Source organism: Zingiber officinale, chromosome 4B, assembly GCF_018446385.1.
Source record: "Zingiber officinale cultivar Zhangliang chromosome 4B, Zo_v1.1, whole genome shotgun sequence".
Taxonomy (NCBI): domain Eukaryota; kingdom Viridiplantae; phylum Streptophyta; class Magnoliopsida; order Zingiberales; family Zingiberaceae; genus Zingiber; species Zingiber officinale.
The window spans coordinates 14552262-14569691 of NC_055993.1; the positions used below are offsets into that span (position 1 = coordinate 14552262).

General features: G+C 34.8%; 1 protein-coding gene across 1 annotated transcript; it reads right to left on the reverse strand.

The window, feature by feature from the left end:
• Positions 1–2074: 2074 nt before the first annotated feature.
• LOC121974772 (PHD finger protein ALFIN-LIKE 3-like) lies at positions 2075–16936 on the reverse strand. Its single transcript, XM_042525996.1, has 5 exons — positions 16725–16936; positions 16601–16633; positions 14726–14954; positions 9127–9247; positions 2075–2720 (listed from the first exon to the last, which is right to left on the reverse strand). Exons 1-5 carry the CDS (start codon positions 16822–16824, stop codon positions 2463–2465), a joined length of 741 nt encoding a protein of 246 aa, XP_042381930.1. The 5' UTR covers positions 16825–16936; the 3' UTR covers positions 2075–2462.
• Between the last annotated feature and the right edge of the window lie 494 nt (positions 16937–17430).

The following is a 17430-nucleotide window of genomic DNA, read 5'->3' on the forward strand; positions in this document are numbered from 1 at the left end:
ACATAATCTATTGTTGTAGTTAAATTGTAATTTTGCTCAAATTAGGAAGGGTCTGATGTAAAAGCAAAGTTTTAACCACATAATACTTTATCGATATCAGGCCCAAGGTGGGCCTGATATCGATGATTTCAGGCCCAACGTGGGTCTGATATCATAGATATCAGGCCCCTTTTGAAGCATATACTTCTTGTAAACTAGGACCACCACTGACTAAACTCTAAACCAAAAATAAATAATTTTTAGCCTAACTTAACTATCAACGTCAGAAACTAACATGACTTAAATCGATTAAGTCTTCTATTACATCATAATTCAGGTGTTGTTGAATATTATTGCCCACACAACCAAAATAAACTATAACAACACTTTTTGCCGCCACCCTTCCCACCAATACTATCATTTTTATTTACCATCAATATCCTAATTTACAGTAAAAAAATCAATACATACATGTCTAAATCTTTAAATGTGTGCTTCTACTAATTTCCCTCTTGCAAGAAGTTTGTCCTTCTCGGCTGACGTTCTTAACTTAATTTGTCATTGGTCTCCTCTAGCAACTCTTACGTCATTATGCCATAAACCTAACTGGTCTATTGCAATCCCGCCAACCAACACAAGCAGTAATGGCAAGCGCAGGGTTCATATTTCTTTCAAGTTTATAACACCACGCAGAGGGATGGAGGGAGAGAGACGGTGACAAGACGTGCATCCGAACAACAAATTATTTTTCAATTCTATTTTCGGCTTAGATGCTTGGACAAATGTGTTTGAAAAAGGCGGTTGTCAGGTTAGCCAGAGGGGTAATCTGGAAATAGATTTTGGTAAACTGCACCTTTTGGTAAATACCAAACGATGATACGCTTTTTGGTAAATACATTAAATCTAATACGTCTTCTGGTCTCTTGGGACGGTATAATATTATCATATAAAATCTTAGGATTGAAATATTAATCCTCCAAATATAAAAATAGATTATTACTTAGTAAAATGGTTGGAATGAAAACTCTGATTCTCATTTTCTATTACTATCAATTTTATTATCATTTCAAACAGATTTTTTATTCTATCATAGTAAAATGTCCTAGTAGTTTTTTTGCGTTTTGCTGCACCATGCCAGGGGCGGCAATAATTTAATTTTGCCAGTTCTCAAACCGTGTTATCAAACAACTTAATACAATAAAATTTATTGATTTATTTTTTTAAATTTTTTTTAGAGTTAATAGTATAACATTTACCTATCTATTAAGTTATTATATTCTGGATAATTTGTTATGGAATAAACTTTCTGATTGTAAATTGAATTGGGATATCAAATATAGAATTATTCAAAGTAGTTATTTTTTAAGAATAGTTTATGTATTTCACCTTCAAATATACACTTAGATTGATTGATCTAATCAAGTTAAACAAACAAAGCTAGAAGAACTAGATAAATAGATCAAGCAAATTAAGTTGAATGGATGAACAAGTTGATAGTGTTAGATACATCGAGAACAAATTAGATGGTGGTTTAAGTTGAGGAAAATTACCGGTTGCATAATTAATTATATGATAGTTTAGAAGGTGATAATATTTTTATTAATATTTTTTTGTTGAGCAATGTGTTTTCCTTCGAACAATTGCTCAATTATTCACATAGTTACACGACACATAACGGTGATTAAATTTTCTCTATTAAACAGTTTTTAATAAAATAAATAATTAAATATTACACTTGCACTAACTAAAATAACAAGTGGCCGATGCAAGTTGATGATGAAACAAACATCAAAGTTTGCTTCATGTAAATGCTTACAGTTCCCACATTACAAGTAAAAAAAAAATACAACACAAAATTATAAAAAAAACATAAAAACAAATTTTTACCAATATCCTAGCCTTTAGATTTGATGGCTTATATTCTCTGCACAAAAAGCTTCACTGAAGGCTATAAGTTGAGCAAAAGATGATACAATAATTCTTCATATACAAGAGACTATAGGGAACATTTATCCCTCTTTCAGCACGAATTTAAGAAACTTGATGCAATCTCTCAGTAAAGCAAATAGAGAAAGAGAAAGAAGAAATCAAATTCTTAAAAAACAGAGCTCCTTTTATAGACTCATCCTGTGGAATCTCACAATCTATGCCAATTTCTGCTTCAATAAAGCAGCACAAAATTAATCCTTCATAAATAAATAGTGAATCAACTGTGAGACCGAATGATGGATCAGGTATAACAAAAAGCTAGCTTGGATTTAAAACATTTCAGTAACCCCTATATTGCATGTTGCACTTCTTGATGCTTATACACATAAAACAGGAGTTCTAAGATAACCTGTGAGGAAGTAAGAACTTCAAGAAGACAGTTGTGGTGTTGCCTTGGTTGCCTCTGAAGTAACAGCAATTGTATCAGCAGTCACTAAACTCCCAACAAAAGTCACTAAACTTCCAAAGATAGGAGGGTTTTGGAAGAGCAAATCTCATGAGACTCGTATCCGTTTGCTGTTGCTGCAGTGAGGACACTTGTAGTTCTTGATGTACTCAGCCTTTGCAGGGGTGACCTTGACACACTTTCCATGGAACCATTTCTCACAAGTATCGCAGAAAATCCAGAAGTTATCCAGGACAGAACTCTCTCCACATGAGGCACAGAGATAATCATCCTCTTCCTCATTCAACTCCTCGTTCTCTTCCTTAGCATTCTTTCCTCTGGAGTTTTTGGCCTGATATTCAGCCTTCTGTAAATTGTAAATAAAATAGACGGTTAATTTGTGCTAACCTTAGGCACAGATATTGCCTACTATTGATCCAAGAGTGTCAAAAATCCCATCACATAAGAAAAAAGCCTATTGGAAATTCCACTGAGTCTGACACAAGATTTCCATGTTTAAATAGAGTGCTTCATCAGATACCAATCCACTCACAGTGAGGAGATGAATGTTGTGAGCTGTTATCATGGAACTATAATATGAAGAAGGTTAAGAGAATCATCATTTACTGGAATAACTAATCCAAGAAAGATGATTCAAAGCACAATTCAACTACCTTCATTCTTTAAATTTGAAGCAGCACAAAATTAATTATAATCAGTAGAACAGATCTAAACTCATACATAGTAGACATTTATGTGCTTCATATAAATAAGTGAAAAAGAGAATAAGCGACTGCCAATCTGATATTTTGATAGCCAATTGAAATTGTACAAGATGGTAATAGATGGTTTAAGTTAAACATCAACAATAAATCATGTAAATCCCAACTATTTGAGACAAACTGTACAGATCTTATCCCTCCTTAAACCAAATTAAATCATACTTAGTCCCATTAACTAGAATTTCATTTGTTCTTCCTCTCTCCCTCAGCCCTTCAACTCTAATTCATTTAATTTATCTAACTAGAACATCTATTCCTCATATTTGGATATGCCCATACCAACCTCCTCCGTGTTGGCCCTGGGATGGGTTGGCGGGGGTACTGGGGGCGAGCCTATTCGCCTTTTTGCCACCATGGATATGCCCATACCATCCTGACACATTGTCTTGTATAATTTAATAGCATCTAATTATTCTTGAATAATAAATTTGATTTTGTATATTTCTTAGTAATCTCACATATTTATCTTATGATTCTCATCTCTATTATACAAGTTTCTGACCAATTGTTCCTAACTACCTTATAAATATCAAAGGTGATGTAAAGTTTTTTGTATAAGTTGTAATTGTTGGAAAATCCAAAATAGGTCATAGGTGTCCTTAGGTGGGAAGCTGAAGAAGGTGAAAAGAGTTAGATAAGGATAAGGGCCACAAGGCTCTTCACTTTAAAATGTCCATCACAGGGAGCCTATAAATGCAAAGCAATTAGAAAAAGGTCCCAACTTTAAGTGAATTGATCTTTTCTACGCTTAACCATCTAAATAGATACCTCTCTTCATGATGAGATCATAAATCAATTCAACCAAAAAAAGACCTAAATGAAATATATCTCCAAATATTCTTGTAAGGAGTATATTGTATTAACGATCTGGACAACCACTTGAAGCCTGCACAAATGTAGGGTTTAGTTGAAGGATAAGTCCCATCGATAGTTGTTGTTGGATCGTAGATAATGCTAGAGGGGGAGGTGAACAGCGATCGTCGAAAATCGTAAATAAAATCGAGTACGCAGCGACAGAGAAAAATTGAAACAACGCTAACACACCAAGTTTTACTTGGTTCGGAGCCTTTGTCGACTCCTACTCCATGGCCCGCACATGAGAGTGTTTTCGGTGGACAATTCACTAATAGTTCGGAAAAGTATTACACAATAAGTACAAGAACTATAAAAGTTGCCGACAACAAAGAAAATAGAACTGAGTTGCAGGTTGTCGGAGAAGCTTCGCAGCGTCGCAGGAGCGTCTTTTGGAGCAGCGCGCAAGAGAGCAATCGTAGAAGAAGTTGTGTCTCTAGCTCTTGGTGAAAGGCTGCTTATACAGGTAATTCCGGACGCCTAGATCCCTTCCCGGCGCTCAGGCCGTGACGTCAGCCCATCCAATCAGCACACTCCAAGTTGGCGACGAGATAACTTTAGGCATTCTGGGCGCTCGGACTAGCTCTGGGCGCCCGAATCCCTTCCGGGCGCCCGGATCCCCCTTTTCCAGCAATTCTTTTTCCTGCAAGAAAAGGTTAGTCTGAGGCAATTAGATAACAAGTAGAGTAGTAATTAGATTCTGTCTCCTCGAGACCAGAATCTAGTCAAGATCTCAACTTAGATTTCCGAAATGGATCTAAGTTGGATCGACGCCTATTGTTCTCTCAAATGGGGAACGCGTCCTCACCAAGTCACTCTCCTCCAGTGACTTACCTTAACTTACCATTTTGCCAGACATCCGGTCAGCCCGTCGACCTGTCTGGACTTCGTGCCAGCTATCCGATCGGTCCGTTGACCTAGCTGGGCTTCCCTGCAACACTGAGTTATCACAATAGATAAAACAGTAAAGCAAGATAGTGTTAACAGATTTCAATATTCGCTGGTCCGGTCGACCGCGCGCGGTCGACCGGAAATCAGTCAGTCACATATAACCTAGGGTTACCTCCCCTAGGGTTGCCCAGCTTCACTCACTAGGACTTCCATTGTTTGACTTCACTCACTAGGACTTCCACCACCTAGCTTCACTCACTAGGGTCTGGCTTCACTCACCAGGACTTCCACCACCTAGCTTCACTCACTAGGACTTCCACTTTGCCTAACCTCCAGTTAGGTCTAGTCACTCAGTAGACTTCTCACCTGCCTATCCTTTGGTTAGGACTTACCTTTGCTAGTCATCTGGTCCTGACTAGACTTCTCTCTTCCAAACATCAAGTCCTGTTTGGATCAACCCTTGGTCAAATTGACCAAACTTAGGTATATTGTCAAACATCGAAACCCTAGAGGTCGATTGCACCAACAGTTGTCAAAATAGTATTCTGGATCCCATGGTCAACACATCTAAGGTAAGATAAGTGAAATAGGAAAGTGTTGACAAAGATTAGTAAAAGAGATAAAATAGAATTGTTTTGTATGTAAATCTAAAAATTATTTAGGTTGCATATTATGTATTATGTTCAAGTTGCATGTTATGCATGATTTAAAATCTCGAATTATGCCAAGGTTTCTATCCCGACCAGAACGATACGGTTTCGGTACCATATCATGTCATGCTGATAAGATATAAAAAATAAAAAATAAAATATTTTTTAAAAATATTTATATATATATATTAAATTAATAGGATAATTTTATTAGACTTTAATTAAGTCTATTTAAATTATACTAATATAGCTAGAAGTTGATTAAAATTATTAACCTAAGTTTATTATTAAAGCCAAAGTTAAAATCTTCATTGTTCCCTGTTATGTGATGATTGCGTGCACACGCGAACGCGTAGTGGCATATCGGCGTTGTGTCGGTACCCGTCCATGGGCAGAACGAGATGTTTTGCTCATATCGGGTGAAACGGCTCGAGATTTTAATTCATACTCTAACTTTTTATGTATCATTAAGCACCCAAGTATTGTCCCCACCGAGATTTTCAGTTAGTTAGAGGGTGACAGATTTGCACAATGGGGCAAAGATCAATTCTCGGCGGACGCATGTCCTTGGGAAAAAACTCCTTCCACCCCCTAACCACTTGGCAGTCGGCTATAAGTTAACCTTGTGATTTACCTCTCTTCACATAACCTGGGGACGAACTGTAAGAGGCCTCTAGGGTGAGCGTAATTATCTTTTGCTACAATTAAGTACCCAAGTATCATATTATTATAAGATTAATAATAGCAAGAATTATCAAAAAAAAATAATAGAATGGATTATTATGAGTAATGACATCTATTGAAAAGAATTAGTAGATAATAAAAATATATCATAATCAATGACAAAATCATATTTAGTAATACAGAATTACTAAACAATACAAGATTATCATTACAAATTAAAATCCTGTATAATATTTGTGCTGTATGATTCATTTAGATCTTCAAGACATCTGAATCAAAACTTTGCGATTACTGCTAATAGAGAAAGTTTAATGTTTAATAGCTGATTGAATTTCACCTGCCTGACAATGAGTAAAGAAAGAGATGAGTTATGTGCTAGGTTTAATGGATGTCATATTGTGATTGGAAGCAAAATTGGAGACATAATCCTGAACACATAATAAACCTCAAGCTGTGATGAAGGTTAGCTATTCAAAGGGTTGAAGCCATTGGGAATTCTTTGTTGTTTCCCGTGTGAGTTTAATAGGATTCAAGCTAGGATCAATGAGAAGTTGACTAGATCAACCATCTTTACTGAAATTACTCAATTACATTTCAACCAATTCATTTGACTCTCAATTTTATCAAATTTCTTTTGGTTTTATCCATTATTTGGTGACATCTAACTCATTTCTAGGAAAAAAAAATGAAATTTCTAGTTATTCTACATTTTCCTTTGGTCTTCATGAGAGGTCTGATTGCTCTAGAAATATTGGATTAACTTTTGCAGATACCGGTCTAACTTGAGTACAGTATTGACCATTTTTGACAACCGTAGTTTCACAGCCAAAGTCTCATTTCGAGCTAAGATTTTGATCCCTAATCGAAATGAGACAGTGTTGGTGCCATGTCATGCATACTGGCATGTTGTCTTGGAGGCACCAAGGAGGAAAGCAAAGAATTGGGCTACCTCATAGACGTCAGCACTCACATGTCTGCTAAAGGAACCTAGGAGAAGAAGAGCCATAACACTTGACTCACAGATGTCACACGACCTCGTCAACATTGTGAAGCCTTTGCATGAACATTGCCTATCATCATGCTGCAATCTCGAGGTTGTTCCATGTGTCGATCAACAAGCAGAACAAGTTTCACCCATATTGATTGACACAAAGAATGAGATTTCAATCCATGTTTCAGTTAGATACTATCCTATTGTTAGCTCAATTATTTATGAACTCAAACCCAAATAGCAAACTAGAAACCACTGTTTGTATTGTCATTTCATCTTGTCTTAGAAACAATAATAATTGTATTTCCTTCCAGATGACCAGGTCATTCTTTATTGACTAAACCATCCAGATCTTGCAGACATTGAATTGAATAAAAAGCACCAAATAAACCCTCAAACATTAACATTTCTTAATTATTCTTTTCTCTGATTTTCATGACAAACAAATTTGTGGGACTATAGAGTCAAATAAATTGAGTATAATTGCATTAACAAATTGCTTAGAGGTAACAAAACGTCATGTCCAAGGGAGATACAACTCTATAAATATTGATAATGGAGGAATCCCTTTTTTTCTCAAGAAGCTTTCTTAAAAATTCAAAAGATGTGTTTTCCACAACACAGGCTAAAATAAATGTTGAATAGGATATTTATCGAGCATTTTAAACTTAAGCATGTTTAATAAAATGTAGATCCACTATATTAACGGCCCTCCTAGTGCCGGCCTCACGGATATGGAGGGAGGTAAATGTAAGTACACAGGCGTTAGACGCATGGTGGAGTAAACCCAGGTCGTTAGTTCCTAAGAATCGATTGTTGGCCATTACGTTAGAGAAACTTAAGCATGTTTAATAATATTATGATCCATCATTTTCAATTTGATTGTTAATCACTTAAAAAATACCCCCAAAAAAAATGCAAATGTCCATGGTGCTTTTAATTTTATCGAAGCTAATGTTTGTCTAACTTGTCAATCAACATTTAAACTAACAATGAAATAATGAATGAGAACAACAAACGAGAAAGCTTGATGCATATGACTAATCCAATAGACTCAAGGTAATCATTGCTAGCTTCAATTACTTACAAGTCAAATAATTAAGATGTTATTGTTATCTTTTAAGAATAAATTTATTATTTTCTACAACGCAATCAAGGTTTTTCCATATATTGTTCTGCGGTGGATTTGGGTTCTCAGACAGACACATCACTTAACATGCTCAACACGTGTCAAAATGCATCAGGATCAATTTGGATGGGTTTTAATCCTTAAATTCTCTTCACTCAGCTTGTTTACTTCCATAAAAAAAATAGAACTATAGTAACTAATAGTCAATGAGTTAAAATTTTAAAGAAACAAATTATAAATATATAACAAATAGATTAAATAATGATATATCTTATCAATACTAATATTTGTGCACTGAATAGGGGCATCAATTCTTGTAGTATCTAAGTCAGATCAAGCCCATAATTTTCATAACCTAGATTAAATAATGCTCCTCTGTTATTTGGTATTCAATATATTTTTTCTATACACCCATCATATTTCTTCCTTCATCACTAGATGTTACACTTACATTTGAATAATTGGAACCGGAACAAGCATTGCCAGAGAAATACACAATCATGAAGCTCTGATGTGACTGACCAATAAATAATGCTTCAAAACCATAATAATATGAAGGATATGAGTCCGATGAACTTCAACCATAATCAATCTCAGCTACACACTCCCTCATATATTGACGATCATGAACTTTATTCATGGCTGAACAGAGGAAAGAGTGATGCTGTATCTATTGAAACCTAATATATAAGATGCACTTGTTTGATAATTGGTTGAGACTTCCTATTGAAATCTCAAAGTGCATACAAAATTAAGGAAATTTCATACATGATATAGCATCTAAATGCTCGTACCAATTTTGAAGACTTGTATTTGTTACTGTTCTGTTTAGAGCCAGAGGTCTTATCCTGAATCTTTCCATTTACAACTTCACAAATGGTAGGCAAATCAGCTATCATATCTAATAAAAGCTTCCTGCATCACAAAAAACAAATAAAATTACTTTCATGGTTCATCTTGAATAATACAATAACAATCAAGTCTTATCCCACTAAATGGGGTCGGCTATAAATAAGAAAAAATGATGATAAAAAAATTTGAGAATTAGGTAGTATGTTACCATAGCGTGAAACAAAAATAATTAAGATAAACAAAAAAGGTTATCCATGAATTGACAAAAAAAAAACTAACTTTTTGAGCAAGTAATTATTTTTTGATTAAGACATGATGATATGATGGATGGAACGACAACAAAAACTATTTTGCATTGATGTTCAAGTCTATGGTTGGTTTGGCATTGCATTTGCATTTCAAGAGTACATTTAGAGAATACACTTTTTGCTAAAGTACACCATGAGAGAATTTAGTGTTTGGTACCCTGAATGTCAAAAATTATTTGCAAAATAATTTTAGCATATGGTGTATGGTACAAGTATGCTTGGAAATTTCACTTTCCTTTTTAAATAAAAAGATTATGTGCCTTCCATAATGAGCTATGAGAGCTTGTTTAAGTTTTTCCTAAGTTAGATTATCTTTGATCTCCTTAAGAAGATTAAGCCAATGTGGATGCTACCTTCAATGGTGTTGTTTCAACCCTGTTCCTAACTGTTTGTTGATCTCTTGTAAAAGAGAACCATGTTGGTATATTTGAGACATCAATCATTGCATAATTACTCTTATTTCTTCCATATTTCCTTCTTACATCACCATCCTCTCTTCCAAAATATTAACCCTATTAGACATCTTTGGCATTCCTTCTAAGCATACAACCCCTCTTACATTGGCAAGTCGGACCAATGTTGGAATTCCAAAATCAAAATAGAGAAACACACATAATTTTATTAGATTTAACACAAACAATATAAAAAAGAACACTCAAATCTACTAAAGAAATTCTCTCCACCAGTGAGAGTCAATGCTCTCTCCTGATAATAATTCTCAAATCCTCCCCACCCTCTCTAACTTTACACAAACTTATAATCACACACATACTTAAAACATACTAACATAGCTATCACATAGATGTAACTGATTCTAAAACATGATTGTCACCTATATATTAATTTTGTTAGGCCTCTTTTTGTTTTGTTCCTCCTGGAATATACAAGTCATGTCTTGGGTTCGTTTCCCCCATAATCCAGCACTTGGCCCACATCTGGAACTTGGTTCCTATCATAAGGTGGCAGATGATCTCAAGTAGGATCTGTGCTTCTCCATATCTTGTTTCTGGTAAATTGCAGCACTACTATTTGCAAATAATGGTTCAGTTATACCCAAACTTTTCTGGATGCACACCCATCCCCCCTTATTCCTGTGTTTATCTAATCCTTGCAATGGCATGGTTCACTAATCAAATAGTTAATTTGTTGAAGACCAAAAGGACAATTGGCTACTGTTTATGAGAATTTGGACCCTAACTTCTATATAAAATATACAAGTTGAATGAAAAAAAGAGAGTAAAAAACTCTTACGATAAAGGGTTACAGCATCACAAGACAACTGTGCAACACGTTTATTGTCAACTGGATCTTCATAAAAACAAATGAAAAAACCATTGCCTGTAAATGGCAAATTATGTTTCTGAATTTTTAAAAACAAGGCAATTTACATCCAAAATATTTTCCACTCAACACTGTTCTATAGCTAACTATCATTTTTACAGACAAATTATTAGTAAAGTTTGCTGAGAAACCATGAATGAAACAATTATTCTAGAGAGAGAAAATGCTCTAATTGCATCTCCTAGACTCAAACATTACAGGTCAATGGAATTTATGGTTATAATCTTTTAGAATTTTTTTATAAAAGGTATGATGAAAGTAAATAAAACTGCAAATTAATAATTCACATTCTACCTACTACAACTGCATGCCTACTTGTGCTGCAAATGCTTATTTGACTCTCAATGATTCATTCAGAAACAATCCATCATGAGCATATAGTAGTGAACTAATTCGTTGTATTGTCTGAGAAAGAAGTGAACCACGTATTGAGTAGCTTAACAAGGATTTGGATGTATGAAATATTAGGTGCTTATGTTTGAGCATAACCGACACTTGTTTGTACAACAACAACCAAACTTTTTCCCATTAGGTGGGGTCGCCTGTATGAATCTTTTTATGTCATTGAGCTCTATCTCCTATTATATCATCATCTATATTTAAATATATTTTATCTTGTTTTATTGTTGCTAACCAAGTCTTTTTTGGTCTTCCTCTTCCTCGTTTGATATGTATATTTATCATAGTTTCACATCGCCTAATTGGAGCATTTATTGGTCGTCTAACATGTCCGTACCATCTTAAACGTGTCTCTCGGAGTTTTTTCTCAATAGATGCAACTCCGACTTTCTCTCTAATGCTCTCATTTCTTATTTTGTCCATCCTCGTATGCCCATACATCCACCTTAACATCCTCATCTCTGCAACTCTCTTCTTCTGCTCATGTGCTCGAGTCATAGCCCAACATTCAACTCCATATAACATAGCAGGTCTAACTGCGGTTTTATAGAACTTACCTTTAAGTTTAAGAGGTACTTTACGGTCACATAAAACACTCGACGCTCCTCTCCATTTCACCCATCCTGCTTGTATTCTATGTAAGACATCTCTCTCAATCCCTCCATCATTTTGTAAAAATGATCCTAAATATTTAAATCTCTTGGTTCCGGGCAACTCGTCCTCTCCTATCTTAACAATTGTTTCATTACTTCTAATATTGCTAAACTTAAATTTCATATATTCTGTCTTTAATCTACTAAGCTTAAAGTCTTTCCCTTCTAGTATTTCCCTCCAAGATTCTAGTTTAGCATTTACTCCTTCACGTGTCTCATCTACCAAAATAATATCATCAATAAACAACATGCACTACGGTACTGTCTTGAATGTGCGCAGTGAGTTCGTCCATAATTAGTGTAAAAAGATAGGGACTTAGAGTTGATCCTTGATATAACCCTATCTTTATTAGAAATACTTCAATTACTCCGCCTGAAGTTTTTAGGTCGTTACATCCTCATACATATCCTTAATTAGTTCAATATATATTACGCTAACACCTCTCTTTTCTAAAATTCTCCATATAATTTCTCTTGGACTTTATCATAAGTTTTTTTTAAGTCAATGAATATCATGTGTAGATCTTGTTTTTGCTCTCGATATTTTTCAATTAATTGTCTAAGAAGATGTATAGCTTCTATTATCGACCTTCCAGGCATGAACCCAAATTGATTTTCTATCACTGTGGTCTCATTCCTTAATCTTTTTTCTATTATTTTTTCCCAAAGTTTCATAATATGACTCATTAGTTTAATACCCCTATAGTTTGCACAATTTTATACGTCTCCCTTGTTGTTATATAAGGGAACTAAAGTACTTATCCTCCATTAATCAGACATTTTTTTCATTTTCAATATCATGTTAAATAATTTTGTAAGTCATTCAATACCTTGTTTCCCTAAACACTTCCATACCTCTATTGGAATATCATCTGGTCCAACGACTTTTCTATTGTGCATCTCATTTAAAGTTTGTTTTACTTCTGAAGTTTGAATTCAACGATAAAAATTAAAATTTCTATGCTCATTTGACATTGTTAAATTACCTAAGTTAAGTTGATCACATAAACCTTCATTAAAAAGTTGATGAAAATACCTCTTCCACCGCTCTTTAATTTCTCCATCGTTTACTAATACCCTATTACATTCATCTTTAATACATTTTATTTGGGTAAGATCGCTTGTTTTCCTTTCTCTCACTTTAGCTATTTTATAAATGTCTCTTTCCCCTTCTTTTGTATCCAATTTTTGATATAACCGTTCAAAAGTTTCATTTTTTGCTTCACTCACTACTTTCTTAGCTTTTTTTTTTTACTATTGTATATTTTTAAGTTTTCCTCGTTCTTACAAATATATAATTCCTTATAAGCTATTCGTTTTTCCTTCACTTTCTCTTGTACTTTCTCATTCCACCACAAGATTCTTTACTTAGTGGTGCATGTCCCTTTGACTCACCGAGTACACTCTTAGCTACTATTTTCAACTTTGATACCATCTTATCCCATGTTGTATTAGAGGCATCGTATATTTCACCTAATGCTTGTACTTCTACCTTCTCCTTAAATATATTTTGCTTCTCATCTTTTAACTTCCACCACTTAATTCTAGGAATTGTATATATTTTCTTTCTATTGATACTATGTTTGAGGCGTATATCCAACACTACTACCCTATGTTGGGTAGTTAAGTTTTCTCCAGGGATGACTTTACAATCTTTACAAATCTTTCTATCCTTCTTCCTAATCATAAGAAAGTCAATTTGCGATTTATTATTCCCACTTTTGAATGTGACTAAGTGTTCTTCTCTTTTCTTAAAAAACGTATTAGCTAATATAAGGTCATATGCTATCGCAAAATCTAATATAATTTTCCCTTCCTCATTCCTCGTTCCAAACTCATAACTCCACGACACTTGTTTGTACATGAATAAAAAATAATAACTTTGCTATGTATGCCTGTTAGTTGATGGTGTCTCTCTTTGCCCTCATATGGCACACACCTACGATTGATCCTGCTCAGGACAGCTAGCCAAACCCATTAGGTAATCTTACCCTTTGCACCCAATCCTCAAGAAGACTTTTGTGGCTTCTCATGTTGATGTTCAGAGTTCTACAAGACTGTTTATTTTGCTTCAGCACCAAAGCCTTCTCATAATGGTTGAATCATGGTTGAAAGGAGCACTACTTCCATTGTTACCCAAAATCTTCACTGAAATAGTCGTCGTTGTCCTTCAGTATGCACTTTCGTCTTGGGTTTGTTGAGTATTAAAAGTATAAATATATAGATTAGTTACTTTATAAACTGATCAAGGTTTTGAGATAAGTGAATAACTGATTAGCAAATCAACTTTTAAATGGTAAGGACTGTGTTCAAATCATAACTAAAAAATAATAATAATATTTCATTATTTCATGTGTTAAGTTAGTGTCAATCAAGTGAAATATATTAATTCACACATGAAGGGGAAGCATTCAGAATATAAATTTATACAGACTGATCCTTTTCTAAGAGCTTGAACTTTTGTAGTAAGCAGTTAATGAATCAACTTTAAGATGGAGGAGACGAGATACTTCTGTTGTTGTTTCAAATGATTTGCTCGTCTTGCCGACTGCTATGTGTCTCATTGCTTTTATGTATTTTAAAAATTGGCATGATACTTATCAAGCACTATCTGATTTTGTGCCCATTTAATGAACTATGTGAAATTGAACATACTGACATGAGTATATCACTAAAAAAATTTAGTTTGGTCAAACAGGTATCACATTAACTTCTGAATTGCCTGACAAAGTTTACCCATAGTTAAATGACTAACTGACAAGAAAGGAGCTCATATGAATGTGTAGGACAAATGGATAAGCATTGACAAGAATATAATCAACAAATTTCATCTTACTCACCTATGTTTTTTATCAAACTGAAACCTGCCACTGAAATAAGATGACAAGGCAAGTAACCATGCATCACTGTGTAAAGCAACCAAAGATAACCAGGGTTTCTTTTCCATTCCATCTCTAGCAAAGTTAATGCCCAAAACAGGCTCTGGAATCTCTGGAGGAACTTCTTCTGCAGGTAAACTAACCTCCCACTGCTCATCTGGATATCCATAGAGACACAGATTTTCTTTTGCTGGAAAAAGTAGCATGTGGTTAAGGTCAAAGTAACCACATTACAGCAGGAACAGTACCAAAAGCAAGTTCACCAACATATTGGTTATAGCATTTTGATCAACAAATCTCTATCTTCACCAAGTTCTAAGACCATAGTAGTTTTGAAGGAAAAAGCAAGGAAAAAACCAGATTGTATCATAAGTATTAGTTGATAATATTGGGTAGACAGATAGTAAAACCTATATCGTATCAGTGTTATTCAGAATGTTTCCTGATTGATTGACTATTGCATAGATATCCTCCACAAGGATAACAGTATGTAAAACATCTTCTTATGACTAATTACCTAAGAAGTTAAATCTAATGCTGCAAAGAGGAGTGAATATATAAGGCCACAGCAAATAATGGAGATTCAAACTTTTTAGGAGGCATAAAATGGAACCTACATAAGCATGCAGTGATTATTGCCTTTATACTCTCATAGTTGATACACGATTCCATGTTTTACATTCTGTTGATTAACAGAATTATATAAACATTATTGCTTCTTATTTATTGCATTTTAAAGATGGTGAACAGGACACAGGGCATCATTGAGTTACATCAAGGAAGCCTTAATCCCAAAATGAAAATAATTAAAGAAAAACATTATAGATGATGATCAATGTTGAGCAATTTGTCATATTACTCCACCTCTACATAAAAGAAATAGCTAAGCCTTAAAGGTCAAGCATTGATAGTATACTAGCAAATGCTAATAGTAAGAAGCAATAAAATCAACTACAAATTACTATTCAAGAAAAGCATAGGCAAACTGTCAAACTCTTGCTCCATTTGTTAAAAATTGACAAATGGCAGGACTCCAGAGTATTTTCACCATAATCCTCCTTAAGTTCAGAATTAATATGACCCTGAGAAACACTACTCTTTAGAAACAATAAGGAAAAACTATATCAAAGAAAAGAAAAAATAACACATCAATCTGTGAGCATGCTGTCCACTGAGCACATTCAAAGAAAATAACACTACTCTTTCACATATAGTGTAAGTATGTCAAACATACTAGCGCATTCAAAGATATTTTACCTATTTATAAAACCATTACTGGCCACTGAGCATTTACTATCCCCTAGTGTTTCAATTTTTCTTATGAGAGTTTAAGGTTGGTTACGGTTTACACAATTGCATAATGAAAGAGGTTATTTATCAAATCAGAATGTTATTTATTGGAATTGACTATATCTTAAGAGGATGTTCCTTCTCCCTCCTAGCTTGCTACCCAAGTAAACCTAGCCTCGTCTAAGCACACAAGAAGACCTAGGATGCTCACATTTAATATGGAATAATGAGGCATCGAGCACCCGAAACAATAGGTAATTTTATAACACATCAGTGCTCAAACCACTAATGCTAGTTTTCTGAATTATTGATTATTCGAATCCCTGATACTCGCAATCTGGTAAATTTCAGATAAACTGGAAACAATGTAACTCAGTAACTCCCATCGCAAAAGCTCAGAGTACTACAATTGCAAGTGAATGTCTCTCTCCATTGCAATAACCCCACAAAACTAAAGACCCAAATGCCGAGGCTTCATTACTTACAACTACTTGAATTCCAAAACCTAAGTTGACTAGCAGGAGCTAAGATGGAGGAACTACAAACCAGGATCGCATTGCTGATAGAAGTCCTCGAAATCTGCATAGACGAATCACCAGAAACCGGAAGAAGGTCAATGAAGATAACATCTCTGAAAAAGTAAAAGAAGGAATGAGCAAAGTGGAGTTACCGGTGGTGAGGGCCTTGAGGATGCCAGCTCGCCGGTTCTTGATGTCGCGGAAGACCTCCTCCACCATGCGGGAGTTTTGGGAAGCCGATCCACGGTCCATCTGGGGGATCGAGGACCGGCAATTGACAACGGAGAGAGAGGTGGCAAGGCGAAAGAAGGGCGTCAAGCTTCGAGAGAGGAAGACGAAGGGACGAAGAACTTAACGGTGGGACAAGGGTAATATTTCTAATAATATTTATATATTTCTCCAAGCGGAGAAGGAAGAGGATGGGAGAAAAGTACGGCTTCCGGTAAATTAGTCGTGCTGATATACCCACGTACGATTGCACAAGTAAGTGGGGTCCATCGGTCGACGTGGCAACCTATGACGGGCGATGAAACCGGCAAGATTTTGTGGAGGAATTTTCATTTTGCCTGCATTTTTCGTAATATTAATGCAGTTCAAATATTGCCAAAAAAAATAAAGAATTATTTAAAAACACTTTTATTAGTTATTTTCTACTCGAAAACGACCTACTTAAGTTTTTTTTCCTAAATATCTTCAACCCCTAAATTCCCTCCTCTCCTTCCTCATTTTAATAATCAAATTTAATTAAAAAATTATCTCCGTGATGCAATATTAATATTAAAGTTCTTACAAAAATAATCAAAGAATCAGAATTTAAATTTGTAACCGGGTGAATATTTTAGAAGTCGATTTCAGATC